General features: G+C 38.6%; 1 protein-coding gene across 1 annotated transcript in view; it reads left to right on the forward strand.

Annotated features, from left to right (window-relative positions):
• Positions 1–7,591: 7,591 nt before the first annotated feature.
• The window catches only part of HORMAD2 (HORMA domain containing 2), a 69,271-nt gene continuing 58,955 nt past the window's right edge, over positions 7,592–17,907 (forward strand). Inside the window, 5 exon segments of the mRNA XM_033837162.2 lie at positions 7,592–8,358; positions 12,300–12,441; positions 14,365–14,428; positions 14,960–14,996; positions 17,842–17,862. Of these exon segments, the coding sequence (XP_033693053.1) occupies positions 8,308–8,358; positions 12,300–12,441; positions 14,365–14,428; positions 14,960–14,996; positions 17,842–17,862 (315 nt within the window). The 5' untranslated portion in view covers positions 7,592–8,307.

A 17,907-nucleotide genomic window follows, 5' to 3' on the forward strand; every position in this document is an offset into this window, starting at 1 on the left:
GCAATGAGAAGCCTGCACACCGCAACGAAGAGTAGCCCCCGCTCACCACAACTAGAGAAAGCCCATGCTCAGCAACGAAGACCCAAAGCAGCCAAAAAAAAAAAAAAAAAAAGTCTTGGGCTTGGGATTTTTGTGTTTGAGCTGTAAGTCAGGTTCACAGAAAAGTAATCAGAAACTAGACTGGCTGGAGATAAGAAAGAGCCTTGAAATGAGAGGTGTGATACCATGGGTTCTACCTGTGACTTGGCCTCTCAACAAGCCTGGGGACCTTGAGCAAATTACCTAAACTCTTATCTGTGAAGTTCTTTGATAATTTCTAAAGCCCCTTTTAGCATGATCAATTTTTAATTGTCTAATATTTTTCCTTAAGTCATCAATTAGTTCATTCAACAATATGAATACCTTCAATGAACATAGTAAAGGACAGTTTCTGCCCTCAAAGAGTGGATAAGTCAGTGGGAAAAGTGAAGGCTTCACCCGCAGTTCCTAGGAGCTCATTCATCCATTTTAGTTCTAAACAAAGGTCACAGAGGAGCCCAGAAGGGAATGTGGATGGAAAGGAGTAGGAGAAACCCCACAGAAACTCTTGGGAGGAAGAGAGGGTAATTTATTGTCTCAGTCCACCAAGTTTATTGATTCCTGTGCTGGGCACTGGGGATCCTGGGGTGACCTGAAGAGATCAGGCCTCTAATGAAGTTTACTTGCATTCTAGGTGGTGAAGAAAGAAAAACAGGTTAACAAATAAATGAAATCCAGATTGTGATTAGTTCTAGGAAGAAAACAGAGTGATAATGAGAGAGAATAACTCTGTGTGTGTGTGCATGCGGTGTGGTAGGGGGGTGGACTTCAACATAGGGAAGGCCCTTTGGAGATGGTAGTGGTTAGCTGACTGGGACCTCAAGTGACCACAGCCAGCACACAGGGGCTAGTGGTTCAGCTCGAGGAAAGCAGGAAAATGCCGAGGCTGGAAAGGGCTGGAGCAGACAGATCATCTGCATGGTTGTTTTAAAGAGCAGTTACTTCTGGAAAGTACAGAATTAAAGCAGTACAGATGACCCTTGAACAACACTGGTTTGAATTGCGCGGGTCCACCTACACGTGGATTGTTTTCAATAAATACTACAGTAATGCTACACAATCCACAGCTGGTTTAAATCTTGGATGCCGAACCTCAGATAAGGAGGGCCTGCTACAAATTTACAGGCAGATGTTTGACTGTGCAGACTGCCAGCACCCCCAACCCCCCAGTTGTTCAAGGGTCAGCTGTAGTTCTTGACTAAGGGCCATTTTGTCCCCCAGGGGGCATTTGACAACGTCTGGAGACATTTTGGGTTGCCAAATGATTTGAGGTGGGGAGGGTACTACTACTGAGATTGAGAAAACCTGCACTGAAGGAATTTACTGCCCGAAGTTTGGTTTTAGTCATTAGGTTATAAACTCATGTTTTTACAAACTTGAATCTTTTTTTTGTTTTCCTTTACTGTGGAAACAAAGTAAAAACAGGTTTCAAGTGACCCACTGCTTCATCCACTCTCTCAGGAAACCCCACTGCAGAGGCTCCAGGGGCTCCACAAACCGCTGAGAAGCCCCACAAGATACTAGATATGTAGCTGAACCCGTTGGAAAGGGGCCTGCGGAGACCCACACCCAACTGCTCACTGGGGTTGCCTCTGCGCAGGGGACCAGGTTAGAAGGCAGTGTAAGAGGAGCACATATTCGTGTTTTATTTCCATAATTACCAATGAATATTAAAAATAATGCAAAGTGGGGGTCCATACTGGGAAGAAGTGGAGAGATGCCCTCCCGCGGGCGAAACCTCTGTCCTCTGGGCCTCTACCGCCCTTCTGCGTTGACCCGGTCCCTCCAGGCTCTAGCCTCCCCTCCCACACCCCCCACCCCCCCACCCCCGGCGGGCCCTTGGCCCGCATTAACCCCACGGCCCCGCAGGCTCTAACCCAGGCCCCTCTGAAGTCCTCCCCGCCCCCCCTCACCTCGGCGGGCAGGCGTCTCCTCAGGGAGGCTGGCAGCAGGCTGTCCTCGACGTAAGGGTTGCCCAGGCGGAGCAGCCCCGAGCTGAAGGCCCCGTCGGGTCCGTGTGCGGCGCCTCGAGCTCGGTGCGGGTCCCTCAGGCCCGGGAGCGCCCGGCGAACCCTCGGAAGGGCGGGAAACGCCGGAGGAGAGCCTTGGAGCCGGAGGCCTGACGCCAGGTGAGCAGGGAACCACCTCCTCACGGGCGCCAGGAGGCCAGGCGTGGAGGGCGGGGCTTGCTGGGGGCGCATTAGCCGTCGCTCGCCTCTTTTTGCATATTCATGAGACCGAGCGAGGCGGGCCGATCAGGCGAGCAGAAGTAATGAATTATTCATGACGCGTCTCGCCCCGCCCAGGAAGGTCTCGTTGCTTATTCATAAGCCCGAGGGAGAGTTTGAGCCGGAAAAGGCCGTTGAGTCCCTCTCACTGGGAGGTGTCGACCCTCTGAGGTGAGGGCTGTCCAGATGCGAGGCATACGGAGAAAAACGGCGCTTGAGCGTCGTTAGTTCTCTTAAGAGTTTGGGGGGGTTTTTTTTCCTCTTAGGTTATTTTTTTCCCTTTACGTTTCTTTTTCCTCGAGGCTTTAAGTTTGATTTGAAAGTATTTCTGTGAGGCCCGAAGTATTCTGAGGAGTAGCGGGAAGGCCGGGGCTGAGGGGAAGGACAAAGAGGAACCCCTAGGTAGCATTCCCCACCCCCCTCCCCAAAGCTTGATGATGAAAAATTTCACATTTACTGGGGGTGGGGGAAGTGGGGTGCGGGGGTGGAAAGAATTGTACTGGGAACACTCACATTCCCACTATCAAGGTAGCTTTTAAATTGAAATGGTGGTGGAAAAGAAGGAATCAGTCCAGGTGAGGACGCAGCAGCGGGCAGTCGGCAGCCAAGCTCTTATTCCGGCCGACACCTGCGTGTTGCAACCAGTCGGATCGGGAGCTTTGTGGGGGAGGGCTATCTATCTTCTAGGTCAGGTTTTCTCCAGCCATTGAGGTGTTCTGTGAGAATCAATGGCTGGCGCACACCAAGAGGTGTGAGTCCCCACGGGATGACCTCAGCTCTTCTTTCGCCTTATCCAGGATTTGCCGTTTAATCTCATGGACTTTAGTTCCCCAAACAGTGCAGGGGAGAGAGTGTCTTGAAACTCAAGATCAACCAATCACCGAAATGTGTTCAATTGTTCAGAGCACTGGACTCGGTGTGCAGTACATCATGTTACTTGGCTGATGAAAATGAAGAAAAAGTACAGTTCTTGCCCATAAAGGAGTTTTAAACTGATTAGGATAATAATCTAATTTCTCCCCCATTGGGCCATAAATCTCTTGAGGTAGGAACAGTATTTTACATCTTTGTAAGCCTACACGAAGACTAGCACGTGGTAGTCGCCCAGTAAATGTTGAATAGAATGAATAATTGAAGTAGCCTGAAGAAGATATTAAAAAACCAAAAGAGCATGAATAAATACCCAGTTAATATAGTGGAAACCATTTACTCTGAGTGAGCACAGAGTAGGGGAATTAACAGGACCAAATGGGATTTGTTAAAATGGAGAATAATAATTTATGGGAGCAAACTCTGTGAAACCTCTGAGTCACAGGGTGACCTTTAGCAAACCATGTTCCCTTACTGGACTTCACTTTCCTCTTCTTTGTACTGATAGTTTTATATTGTACATTTAAATCTATGATCCATTTTGAATTAATATTTGTATATGGTGTGAGATTTAGGTTGAAGGTTTTCAGGGTTTTTTGGTCTATGGATGTCCTGTTGTTCCAGCACTGTTTGTTAAAAAGACTATCCTTCCTCCACTGAATTGACTTTTCTTTAAAATGAAAGGATTGGATTAGTTTTAGAGGATGTCTCCTCCCCCTTCCAACTCTGATTTAAGCCCATTTATGTTGACAGGTACTTCCTTTGAGTAAAGCCATCTCCTTCATACCATACACATGTATGGAAGGTCATCTAGCTGCATTTTAGAATCTAGCTGTTGGACATTATACATTTGATAGAAAAGGGATTTTCTTGTTTTAAAAAAATGGTTTTGGAAGATTGGGAAAGATGGGTGAAAAGTATTAGGAAATCAACTATTATTGTCTTTGGGCAAATGTAATGAAACTTTTTTGTGTGTGTCACTCAGAATGCCTCCTACACCCCCCCCCCCAAAAAAAGTGGCTTAGGCCTTCAGAAACTAAACAACAGCTGGTTAATTTTTATCTGAATCTTGGATTCACACATAAAAGGGTAAAAGAGTAATTGTGCCACCATTTTAAATAGGGCAATTGTGATGTAGGTCAAGAAGTAAGCCCAGAGTGAGTCTTATCTGAGAAAACACAGAAATTTTGTTTTTCTGGGCTTCCCTGGTGGCGCAGTGGTTGAGAGTCCGCCTGCCGATGCAGGGGACACGGGTTCGTGCCCCGGTCCGGGAAGATCCCACATGCCGTGGAGCGGCTGGGCCCGTGAGCCACGGCCGCTGAGCCGGTGCGTCCGGAGCCTGTGCTTCACAATGGGAGAGGCCACAACAGTGAGAGGCCCGCTTACCGCAAAAAAAAAAAAAAAAAGAAAGAAATTTTGTTTTTCTCAAGATCATAATCCTTGTCACAGAGTAGACATATCAAGCATAAGAGTGAATGTATTGATGCCCTGTGAAGTTTCGGATGTTTGTGGATCCAATATACAAGCAAATATATAAGTCAAAGACATTTGGAAGTTAAAGTTCTGTTCTCAAAACCCATAGTTATGAAATATCTCTTAAGTTTTAGATAATGAGTTAGAACAAGGTGATAAAAAAATATCAGAGTAATTCTCTGAGAGTACATGATCTGTAGAGTCATACCTCCTGGGGCTGTCAGCTTGTGAGCTTTCAAAATTAAGCAGAGTTTGTACTTGAATAGGAGACCTCCACAAAACACCTGCTCAAAGGGAAAAAGACAGTAGCAACAGAATAGTTAGAGGTTGAAAGGAGCCTGGCTATTTAAAATAATTATTTAGATCTTTTTTGCCTTTCTGAAGCCAGTTTATTTCAGGACACCAAAAAGAGACCCTACCATGTTTAGAAATAAGCAAGCAAGCCCAACAACTAAGAAGGTGCTGGTAATGCAGTATTTTAGATGGAATAAAAGCAAGGGAAATTTCATTACAGAGTCGTTATAGAAAAACTCCTAAATTGTGAGTCAAATTTTCTTGATTTTTATTCTCAGTTCTGATTGACCTTGAGTAAGTCAATTGACTTCTCTGGACCTTGATTTTCTCATCTAGAAAATTAGATGTTTGGACTAGATGACATTTAAAGTTCCTTCTACTTCTAAAATTCTGTAATTCTATTCTAGACCCTTACTTTTTCCTTGTTCATGTAGTACTTCTCTATTGATTCAGCAGATATTTTTTGAGCACCTACCTACTTTATTCCAGTACTGTCATGGTGCTAAGGATTCAAGAATGAGCTAAACTAGACACAAAAGTTTATATATGATTCCATTTATATCAAATGTCTGGAATAAGCAAATCCATAGAGATGAAAAGTAGATTAATGGTTGCAAGGAGTCAGGCGAGGGGAAAATGAGGTGTGATTGCTAGTGGGTATGGAGTTTCTTTTAACGTAATGAAAATCTTCTGAAATTAGATGGTAGTGATGGTTGCAAAACTTCATGAATATACTAAAACCAACTGAATTGTACCTTAAAAAAAAAACTTAAAAAATATAGAATGAACTAGGCAGATACAACTTTGCCCTCACATTATCTCACAGCAGGGTGGGGTGGATACATAAATGCAATGATATCGAATATATTACAATGGGCACATAACCCAGACTTGGTGGTGAACCAGGGAATAATTCCTCGAGAAACTTATACTAAGCCATGTCTAGAAGATGAGTAGGAATTGGAAAGGGAGGAGGATGTTTCAGGCAGAAGGAACATTACAAAAGCCTGAAAGCTAGAGAGAATATAGGTTAATTAAAGTAGATAAGAATAGCTGATGCATAAAAGTGTAAGGGAAAATGGTTAGAGATGTGGCTAAAGAGGCATGAGCCAGATCTTGAGGCTATGGTAAGGAGTTTGGATTTCATCCTGAGGACAGTGGGGAGCCACTGAAGTATTTCAGTTGAGGAAGTTACATAGTCAAGTTTGTACTCTAAAAAGAATACTCTGGCTGCAATACAAAGAACAGACTGGAGAAGGGTAAGACCAGTGACAGGCAGACTGGTGGTTGAAGAAATCCAGTCAAAAGATGAGGCTGATCTGATCTGAAGCATAGATGACAACAATGTGTATAAAGTGAGGAGTGGACACTTGAGAAAGGAGAATGGATGTGGGAATGAGGGAGGGAACAGGGTTGAGTCATAGTTTTTAGGCTTGAGCATCTAGGTATTTGATGTTGTCATTCACTTAGCTAAGGTACAGACATAGGTTTCGGGCAAAAGAATTCACATTTGGGTATGCTGGGAACATCAAATTGGAACTGGCTCATAGAGGTATAGATCTGCAACTCCCCAGTGAAACCTAGGTTGGGGGAATACATCTAAGAGTCGTTAGAATAGAAATATAATTGAAACAAGAAAGTATTTGTTCATCCAGGGAGTGTGTTTAGAAGTTAAAAAAAGAAAAAAAAGCTCCTAGGACAGAGCCCTTGAAGAACACCAAAAGCTAAGAAAGGGTCAGGTTACACTCAGAAATGAAGGTTATAATCTGAAGTCAACAAAAGGTACCTTGGAATCATTAAGGACCAAAGGACTATTAGGTGGTTTCAGCCTCATGTAAAATCTTGTAAAAGAGTGTCCCCTAGTGCTGCTCTGAAGAAATAATTTGAGAGAAATTATTACCTGTTTATAATCTCTATCACCACCTTGTGGCAGTGTCCTTAAATAATTCTGCCCTCTTTTATTTGCAAAATCTTCCAGAATCTTGCATTAATTTGTACACAAAAACAAGTCACAGGCTATCCTGAGTGATCCAGAATGGAATTTCTTTAAGTGGGTTATCTACAGATATTTTGGTCAGAACTCCATAAAACCTTGACAAGAAACTACAATATAAATTAAGTCCTTTGAAAAGAAAAAGGGAAATTTACTTCTTTTTTATGTTAGTGAAGCAACAGAATTGAAAACTATGTATTTTAAATATTAATACTTTTTATTGTGGCAAAATGTACATTACATAAAATTCATCATCTCAGCCATTCTTAAGTGTATAATTCAGTGGCACTAAGTGCATTCACAGTGTTGTACAACCATCACCACTACCCATTTCTAAAAATTTTTCATCATCCTGAACAGAAACTCTGTACTCATTGAACTCCCCATTCTTTCTACCCTCCAGCCCCTGGTGACTTCTATTCTATTCTCTGTTGCTATGAATTTGACTACTTTAGGTATCTCTACCTCATATAAGTGGAATCGTGCAATATGTGTCCTTTTGTGTCTGGTTTATTTCACTTAACATAATGTTTTCAAGTTTATCCGTGTTGCAACATGTATCAGAATTTCATTCCTTTCTAAGGCTGAATAATATTCCATTGTATATACCACATTTTAAAAATCCATTCAACTGTTGTTGGACATTTGGGTTGTTTCCACCTTTTGGCTATTGTAAATAATATTGCTGTGAACATTGGTGTGTAATCTGTTTGAATCCCTCCTTTCAATTCTTTTGAGTTTAGACCTAGAAGTGGAATTGCTGGGTAATATGGTAAATCTATTGAACTTTTTGAAGAACTGCCATGCTGTTTTCCACAGCAGCTGCACCATTTTACATTCCTACCAGCAGTGTACAAGGATTCTGATTTTTCACATCTTCACCTCCACTTGTTGTTATTTTCCACTTTTTTGAATAGCCATCCTAATGAGTATGAAGTGTAAACTTTAACTTTTGAGTTTACTTTGAAAATCAGTTACACATGAAGTTAATTCAAGAAGTATTTTTGAGCCCCTGTTATATAGAGAGCACTGTTACACTCTGAGGGAATAACAAGGATGAGTAAAATATACTGTTGAATCTTTAGGGGATTTACAATTTATTTTTCCCCTCCAAATGTATTTGGGAACAAGTAAGTCAACTTAAATTTTTATCGGGTGGTTGGAAAAACTAATCCAGAGATCGATCTTTATAGAAAATTGGTAGTGGAGATAAAAATGTTTATTAAACTAATTTTCAAAAGAATACAATCAAATGCTAATTATATAGTTCTTCGGAAAATTCACAATAAGGATTACATTAGGCAAGGTCTCTCATTTTTTTTTTTTTTTACAGGTTAGACTTGTTAAAAGAATCCTTGATAGATTGCTATAATGGCCACTGCTCAGCTCTCTCATTCTATCAGAATTCACAAGGCACCTAAGGTATTTATTAAGAATTAAAAGAAAATCAATGACTATTTAGTGAGTTAGTTCAGAATCATGACTTTAATCTTTGGTGTTTTTTTAAACAGCAGTTTTATCAGTTAATCGGCACATAATATTCTGGCAGAGTATGTCTACATTTTAACTGGCTAATGGACTGAGGATGTTCAGGAAATCAGAATAGATTTCTACAAAGTAACTTATTGGGTGCTTGTTTCATGTTTATATATTTAGACTTTGTAGAGGAAAAGAAATCAGAAACAAAAAAAAGATGTTTAAAGAGAATGGCTCTTTGTTAGACATTCACTTCCTGACACAATTAGGACACTTCTAATGCACACTATGATGTAATTATAATAACTGGAAGAGAGAGCACTTAGAGAAACTAGGATCCTGGGGCCATGGGGAAGCATGCCAGGGCCAGGCAACCTTGCTGGGTTCACCTGGGCAAATTTATCTTGTCCCATGACATTCATTAATGAACATTCATTGAGAGCTTAATATTATATAATATATATGTAATGCTGTGTTATTCTCTGAGAGAATTAAAAAAAAAGAATCTTCACATTCTAGAAGTTTATAATCTGGTTAGGGAAATAAGATTTACAGGAGGTAAGTCAATATACAAAGCAGTATATGCATTAAATATATGTGAAAAGAGTAAAGCAATACAATTATAGGAATTCAGAGATTTTATATAGACTGGAATGGTTTGTATATTCCTCACGAAGGAGATAGGACTTAAGGTGGACCTTAATTAATGAAAAGGATTAGGAGAGAGGTGAGAGAAGAGAATTCCATGAGGAAAAACTAGCATATGCCTTGGCTCAGAGTAAGAAATGAGCATGGCATGTTTCAGAGAATAACAAAGAATCCATCCTTACTGTAGTGGAGTGTCATCATGTTGGACAGAAGTAGGAAATAAAATTGAATAGGAACTTTGGGGACAAATTAATGTGGATCTTAAAAGCCAGGCTAAGGAATTTATGCTTTATTCTGTAATCAATGGAAAGTCAGTGGTTTCACCAGGACAGTGAGTAAAATAATGTTTTAGGAATATTAAGCTGTAGCAGAGGCAGGGAAGATTGAAGTTGAAAGAGAATTAGGGCAGAGAGAAAGCAGTCATCTTTCTGGCTCAAATTCAATATACTCACCAAGCCAACTTCTGATCTCATTGCGTTTCCACTTAGGAAACCCTTCCTGGGGTGAAAATGCTGAGCTGGGTATATGAATTGTAATCAGCTTGGCAGTTATTTTTCTCACTGTAAATTAACAAATTGACCTTTTGATATAAACAGATCTTTGTAGTTTGAACTGCATGAGCTACTTCTCCCAGTAAATTTTAAGTGACTGTATGATTTTGCTATTTAATACTTAAAACAACAATAATAATAACTATAGAAGCTAACATTTATTCAGCACTTACCATGTGCTGGGCACTGTGCCAAGGGCTTTATATTATTATTTCACTTAAACCTTGAAATAAGGGGAAAACTGAAGCTCAGAGAAGTAAAGTAACTTGCCGTAGGTCATGTAGCTTGACAGCTGAGCTGTCAAACATTACTTATATCATTAGCACAATTTCTTATTAAAATAATTTATAATAGTGTTTTATATTATCAAGCCACAGTATTTTCATGTATTAGACATTTATAAAAACATGAATGATAACCCTTAAAGTATTAGATCAACTGAGCTGAGAAAAAAATCCCTGGAGTATAGAAAAGTAACAATTCTAGAGTGCTTTTCCAATCATTGATCTTCATTATTACAAATGGCCTTTTAGATTCTATATTTAAAGTAAACATCTTTATATTTTTAGGTTATTTAATTTAACAAGTGGTTATTACTCAAGTATTGCCTCTAAATTTTGGCATGTTTTCAATAAGTTATTATACATGTATGCCATGCCGGCTATTACCCAATTACCCCCACAGAACCTTAATTTCTCAGGATCTATGGGTACCAAAAGCAATTTTCTGTAAAATTTTACACACATACACATAGACACACATGCATATTACATATTCTCCTTCAACGTTAATCTTTCCTACTTCTGCTATAGCTTAATATTCGTAAAACAATTATTCTGCTCACTCTCCTAATCAAACCTGCTGCTTTTCCACTGGTTACAGAATAAAGCATAAATTCCTTAGCCTGACTTTTTTTTTTTTTTTTTTTTTGTGGTACAGGGGCCTCTCACTGCTGTGGCCTCTCCCGTTACGGAGCACAGGCTCCGGACACACAGGCTCAGCGGCCATGGCTCACGGGTCCAGCCGCTCCGCGGCATGTGGGATCTTCCCGGACCAGGGCACGAACCCGTGTCCCCTGCATCGGCAGGCGGACTCTCAACCACTGCGCCACCAGGGAAGCCCTTAGCCTGACTTTTAAGATCCATAATAATTTGTCCCCAAAGTTCCTATCATACATGCAAGAATAATTTTATGTATCTTTTTAACAACTGAATATAATATGGTTTGACAAAATGATGAACTGATAATTCATTTTCGCTATGTAGTGTACCAAAGAGGAAGCAAGCTTACATTGCAAAATCATGTCTAGAATGTCCTGAAGACATTCTAGAACCAGATATAGATAAAGATTTTGGGGCGTTCTCTTTCATCTAAATGCATATTTGTGGGTAGTACCTGCCTCTAAGTAACAGAATTATTAAAACTTCAACAGTTGAAACTGTGCAGTATAGTAAAAAAGACCTCTGAATTTGCATGAGGTAATCAGAGATTTACCATTCTGACTTCTAATATCATAAATTAGTTTCACCTGCTTTTGTATTTTATATAAATGAAATCATACTTTAGTACTCAATTGTATCAGGTTTCTTTGCACTCAGCTTTATCTGTGAGAGTCACTTATACTGCAGAACTTTTGCTTAAGCAAAGCACAAAGATGTGGAAATACATGGTAGTAGAATAGTAGATGAATAGTAGTTCCACATGGCTAGGGAGTAGGGTGCATAGGAGGGGATAAGGGAGGAGGGGCAGAAGGGAGGGGTGGGAGATGAGACAGGAAAGCTAGGCAAAGATAAGATTTTGACAGTTCTCAAACGCTACACTTGAACTCTACCCTGTATGAACACTGGGAGTGTCATGATAAGATTTGTATTCTTTAAAGTTAATAATGTTGGCAGTATGAAGGACAGATTGAATGAAAGGAACTGTTAGCAGGGAGGTCAGAGGCAACTACAGTAATAAAGGGGAGAAGTGACCATGTCCTGAGCCAAGGCAGTGGCAGTGAGAAGAGAAAGGAGAAAACAGATTTGAGAACTCTCCTAGAGAGGATTAATAGGACTTTGTGATTGGATATGGGGAATGGAGGAGAGAGAGAAGCCGAAGATGACTGTACTTCTAAGCTTGGATGATTGGAGTGGATGCTGATCCATTTGTCTGAGAATGAAACTTGGGATCAGGTTTCAGTCAGGGTGATAGAGATAAACTGAGTTTGAGGATGTTATGGCAACTGAGAGAGAGGAGAGTGTAGGCAAAAGTGTTAAGCACTGCAGAGCAGTTTACATAGTACGAGGACCGAGATGAGGTCAATGATAGGATGTACTTGGTGACTTTGGAGAGAATAGTATAGAACAGAGCGGGTGGAAGACAGATTGCAGTGGGTTCTGAGGAGTGTATGAAAGGGAAAATTATATAACCATAGTAAAACTCCCCATTTTGCTTAAATCCATGGGTCATTGTAAAATAAATTATGTCAGTCTTGAATTACTTGGATAACCGTCTCTGCCTTTCTTCTTTGCCTTGCCAGTGAAGATCTAATCTGACGCAATATTCAAAGCCCAGTTTCCTTTTGATTATCTATAAAGGTATCAGATTTGAGGTCTTGAAAAATCTTTCCATTTTACTTGTGATAATGGCATGATGGGCTGAATATATTAAAGAATACTAATCTTTTTCATTTTCCCCCCCTCCCAGCAAACAGTTTTCCCATGTCAAATAACTAAGGAGCATGAGTCATTGATAATGGTGAAGAAACTTTTTGCTACTTCTATCTCATGTGTAACATATCTAAGGGGCCTGTTTCCAGAGAGCTCTTACGAAGAAAGCCATTTGGATGGTAAAGTTTAACTAAATGGTTACTTTGGCTGGTGGAGCCCTTTTCCTCTATTTGGCAGGAGTAAAACTTTACTTTCTCACAGAGTGTGCTAATTCCAAGTCATGGGTTCTTTAAGATCAATTTGCTAATTCATTTTCCATTTTAATTTCACTATGTTTAGTGGTTTTACTTATAGGAACCATTAGTTCCTGGCTAATACCAAATCACGGAATGAAGAGAAAAGAAATATGTATGGACAAGCCCAGTAATTCTAAACTGTACCTACAAAAGCAGCAACCAGATCGAAATCTACTTGGGGGCTGTACATTTGCACTATTTTGTGTCTCAACTGAAATTTTTTCTTTGAGGTAGACTTTGGCCTTGAGGAATTTTAATTGAGAAGCTTAATTCTTTCTGTTAACATATACAAATATGTGGAAAATATGCATACCCATGCCAAACCCATTTGTTGATTAACATGGATATGTAGACAATTATTATTCTAATCAGCTCTGGTTTTTTCTTAATTTTCTGTCTTTTCTACTTTTCTTCCTTTTATTTCTTATGTCCTTAAACTCATGATCTCATTTCCTTGTATTGTATTTCCTTGTATTACTATTTCCTTGTAGCTGTTTCTGTCTCCTTTCCTTCTCTTGTATTAAAAAGAATGTACCTAGGACTCTTCAATTTTTCAAAAATCTTTTTGTTTAAAAAGATGGATTATGATAACAATTCAGAAAATTTTGCTGATTTGTCATGAAAGTGGGAAAGTGTCATTTGGAAAATAAATATAGAGGGCTACAAGTTTCCTTGTAAGATGTTATTTTTCAAAATCTAACTTTACTTTAAATTTCTCACATCTGTATTTAATGATATACTTAGGCCTCATTCCAATTTAATTTTCTTAAACATTTGATTCTCTACATGAGCATCAATGAAATGCATGTGTGCTATAAACACAAAGGCATTATATTTGCAACTGTGACAGCCTCATTTGTGTTATGTCCTCTTTTGGTCTATAGGATATAAATCTGTAATAGTGAAAATGTTTATATGTAGCATATAGTTGCAGTTTCTCCTCTTGTTTGGAATATAGAATTGGAAAAAGACATATTTGGAGTAATTAAGCGCTTACTGTGTGCCAATCACTAACCTGTGCATGGAGGGCAATACCATTGTTTATAGCTTTATTTTTTGTGACAGTTTTAATGGAAGTTATATATCTCCCTCCCAGTGTTTGTACTTAAAGTAGCATATATCATAAAAATGCCCCGTACTCCTAAGTTGCTCTCTTTTTGGCAATCTCTAAATGTTATACCAATATGGAATAATTTTCATATCTCTCAATAGCAATAGAGGTAACATCAATTTTAGGATAGGAAAACAATCTGAAAAGGTGAAGTGATTTATATAAAGTCATACATGAATCAGTAATTGATTTTAGACTGATCTAAACCAAAACTTTTAATGTGATTTTCTTATTCTTCCTTCCTATAGTAAGGTAGTCGAATTTCAGATGGAAATTAATATTTGAGAATAATCCATGGAAACATTTTTCATCCTTTTTTTCTTTCATTGAGAGAGAGAGAAATACCAGAGAAGTGATTTGAGACTGAGGTGTACGTTTTAAATTGGTTGATGGAGATGGTCTCAGTACTACCTTATGATAACTTAGAATTCAGCAGAAGCAAAGAAGTGACACAAATTGATTTTGCAACCAAATCAGTTGTGCTACATTGTAGAAGGGAAGACTGCTAATCTATAATAAAAATGGGAACTAAGTCAATTATCAACATAGGATTTATTTTTAAATTAGATATTTTGTGATTCAAAATGTTTTTATAAGCTATAAACTAAGTAAGTTATAAAAATAAAATCATGAAAGGAAATACCCTTATTTAGTATGGACAATTTTAGTGCAACAGACTGTTTCTATTTTTGTAGACCTCAGTTTAAAAATCCTCCGAGAAGATAAAAAATGTCCTGGGTCACTGCATATTATCAGGTGGTAAGTAATTGAAATTCCACCAAAGTTGAACAACATTATTTTTATCATAGCTGAAATTACCCATAAGACTTTATTTGGTAAGATCATTTCCTTAAAACTATTGCCTTCTTCTTTTCTTTCTTTTCATCTTCTTTTTTTTTAATTTCCTAGAAATGTGTAACAATTATTCAATATTATTTTAAGATACTGATTTACTTTTGTTTTTGAAGAAAGTGGACTTTATATAAGAAAGAAAAATATCAATCAAAATTTGATTACTCATCATATGCATGTCAGTGTCCTAAACATTATGGGAGGCCAAAAGAAAAATAAGATGTGATTCCCTACCTCAAAATTGCTTACATATTATTTATAAAGTACTATCAACATATTAAAAGATATAGGAATTTCTAAAAAATGATTAAATGGGAAAGGTGAAATGGTTATCAATTTAATGTATTTCAAAGCAAGAAACAAATCAGTTTTGTACTTGGGATTCTTTCTGGCTTTGCATCTGGTCCAAATTGACACCAAACATTTATTTCTTGACAGGATTCGAGGTTGTTTTGATGCTTTGGAAAAGAGATACGTAAGAATGTTTTTAAATTTACACCAGGATCAAAGACTCATCCTTTATCCCTTTAAAAGAAAAATTTAGCCTTTATTTTGTTGTTGTGTTTTAACAGTATACCAGTTCCTACATTTGCATTCATGAACCAGTTTCTTTTTATTTTGTGTCTTTGTTGTCCTGTTGATGTCTCGTTTACATCAATTAGAAATGAAACCCTCATTTTTCTCTTTTACATACTCATATCTTTTTGACCACAGAATTTCCTCTGAAGTCACTGGAAGAGATCCACAGGATGTGGGAAAGGGCAGACAAGAATCTGGCATTTAGCACATTGAACATGTTCAAAATAGTGGCGATTCAATTTGCAGATATGAAAGGAAAAAATGGACTTGAATAATCGGTTTTTATTCTATGTTAGTTATTTTGTTAGCTATGTTTGGCACATGTATATAACCTGTTCCCTCAAAATAGCTAGTATTGTAGCTTGAATTTTTTTAAATGCAGCTTGAATTTTAAGTGCATTAGATTTTTCTTGCTGCCCAAGACAGCTGTGAAGCGTGTAAAAATTAGAGGCTCTAGTCCTAGTTGAAGAGATAATATATAAATGAACTTTCCACCACTGCTTTCTCCTTTCCCCATCTCTGTCTTCTTTTTACTTCTCAATTCCTATTCCTTTAAAAAACCTTAAAGTGAGTGAGCCTTACATTGGATTATTTAGTTGCACTGATATATTTCCTTTTTCATTGAATAGTTATTACTTATGATTTATTCAACACTGACTAGGGGGTTGAGGGATACAAAGATAAAACAGATATGAGATTGTGCACACAAAGAGCTTATAGTCCATGGCAGAAGATAGATGACATCATATGCACGGCTGATGATCAGCTATTGCACACTGGCATAGCTGTACCTGTTGTTAAAATGTTGAAGTACTCTATATCCAGTGGTAAATGGTTGCTTCTCTGAGATCCCAAATGACTCCCACCATGTCCGCCCCTTCACCCCACCAGTGTCTCTTCTGGGATGTCCCTAGACTGTTCCACAATCTAGCAACTAAAGGGTTGACACCTGGCCCAGGGGGGAGCTTCCAGGAACCCAGCACCAGGGCTAAGTTGGCATCTTTTCTGATTGGTCAGTACCTGTGCCATGTTGGGCTGTTAAATTTTGATTTTTTCATATCAGTTTGATATTTCATTAGAAAGTGATGCATACCAAAGGCAAGATATTGATCATGTGCAAAGGAAGTATGGAAAAGGAGGGGTTATATCCAGTGAGAGACATGAGGGAAATCTTTGGGAGAAAATGACTTTGAAGGCCCTTAGTATTTAGACAGGTTGAGAGGGGAAGAAGGTCCTCACCAGTACACCGAACAGCACTCATTCATTCTCCTTTGTCCATTCATTTAGCAACATTTCTTGAGTGCCCATCTTTGAGGGGCAGTGAAATATAGTTAAGAGCTCAAGGTTTAGAAGAAGTAAGTCTGAAGTGAATCCTAGTTCTGCCACTTAATACCTGTGTGATCTTGGCACATAACCTACCTCTTGGTAACTTAGTTTCTTTACAATAATAATAGAACGAACCTCTTAGGGTTGTTTGAGAATTAAATGAGTTAATAATCTAAAGCAGTAGTTTTCAAACATTAGCTTGCATCAGAATCACCTGGAGGGCCTGTTAAAACACACATTGCCAGGTTCCACCCCAAAATTTCTGGTGTAAGAATTTTCGTTTCAGACAAATTCCAAGTGATGCTGAGACTGCTGGTCTAGGGACCATACTTTCCAAGGCATCACTCTCACCATTGCTCACCATGTTCAAGCACACAAGCATTCGAGAACATGCCAAGTGCCTTTTACCCTTGTACATATTGTTACTTTTGCCTGCAAAATTTTCTTCCCTACCCCACACCCTTTATCTGGCTAATTCCAATTTATCCTTCAGGTCCCAGCCTAAATATTTACTTCCACGGGGAGGCCTTCCCTGACAACCACCCCCCACCCCCGCCACCCCTCTCCCAGCCTAGACTGTCCATCTGTTTAATGGTCACAAGCACTCAGTGCTGCTACTTCATAGCAATTAACACAATTGTAATGATGTACCTATCTGTGTGCTTTTTTTGTTCTCTCCTGCTGGTCTGCATGTTCCCTGAGATCAGGGGCCATTTCTATTTTTGAATGAATGAATGAACTATTAATTAAATAATTAATATAGAGTTTTACTGTGTAGTCTGAAAATCAATTGTATGCAGTAACCAAAACGGCCACACAGTGTCACTAAAGTTTTAGTCTTTTGGGTGAAATAGGTGAATAATTTGATACAAAATTATGGTCCTGAAATTTTCTCATTTGTAACCTAGTTTTTAATAGGCTTGCTTATATCTCTATCTCTGTATCTATATATTCCATTATTCTTCCAAGCAGAATCTGTTTATAGTAATGTAGTTGTAGGGAGGGCAGAGATTTTGTAGACTTGTATCAGACTTAAAATTTTTTATTTTAGATTACTTTCAAAACACAAACTGTTTTCGAGATGCTTATGGCATAATTAACTTTTAGTAATAATGAATTATTTTGTATATCTTTTGCCTCCCAAACTAGAACGTAACTTATAGAGACTAAGGATAGTTATCTTCTTCTTTTTTTTTTTTTTCCATCTCTCCCCTCCCCAGCAGAACCTTGGGTATGTAATAGAGACTCACATGAATGGATGAAAAATTAGTATCCATTTCTCTGACCTTCTGAATAGTATTTTTTTCCTACCCAGATCTTTTAATTTGAAAGTCATATTTTAATTAGACTTTATTGAAAATAATAATAATATAGGTGCAAGTGTATAGTAACAATAGTTTTCTTTTCTCTTGAAGCTACACATGGCAGTACTTACAGTAAGTGCACATTTAAAGACCAAGCCTCTGTCTCTGCTTCATTGT

The sequence above is a fragment of the Tursiops truncatus genome, chromosome 13, assembly GCF_011762595.2.
Source record: "Tursiops truncatus isolate mTurTru1 chromosome 13, mTurTru1.mat.Y, whole genome shotgun sequence".
Classification (NCBI taxonomy): Eukaryota; Metazoa; Chordata; class Mammalia; order Artiodactyla; family Delphinidae; genus Tursiops; species Tursiops truncatus.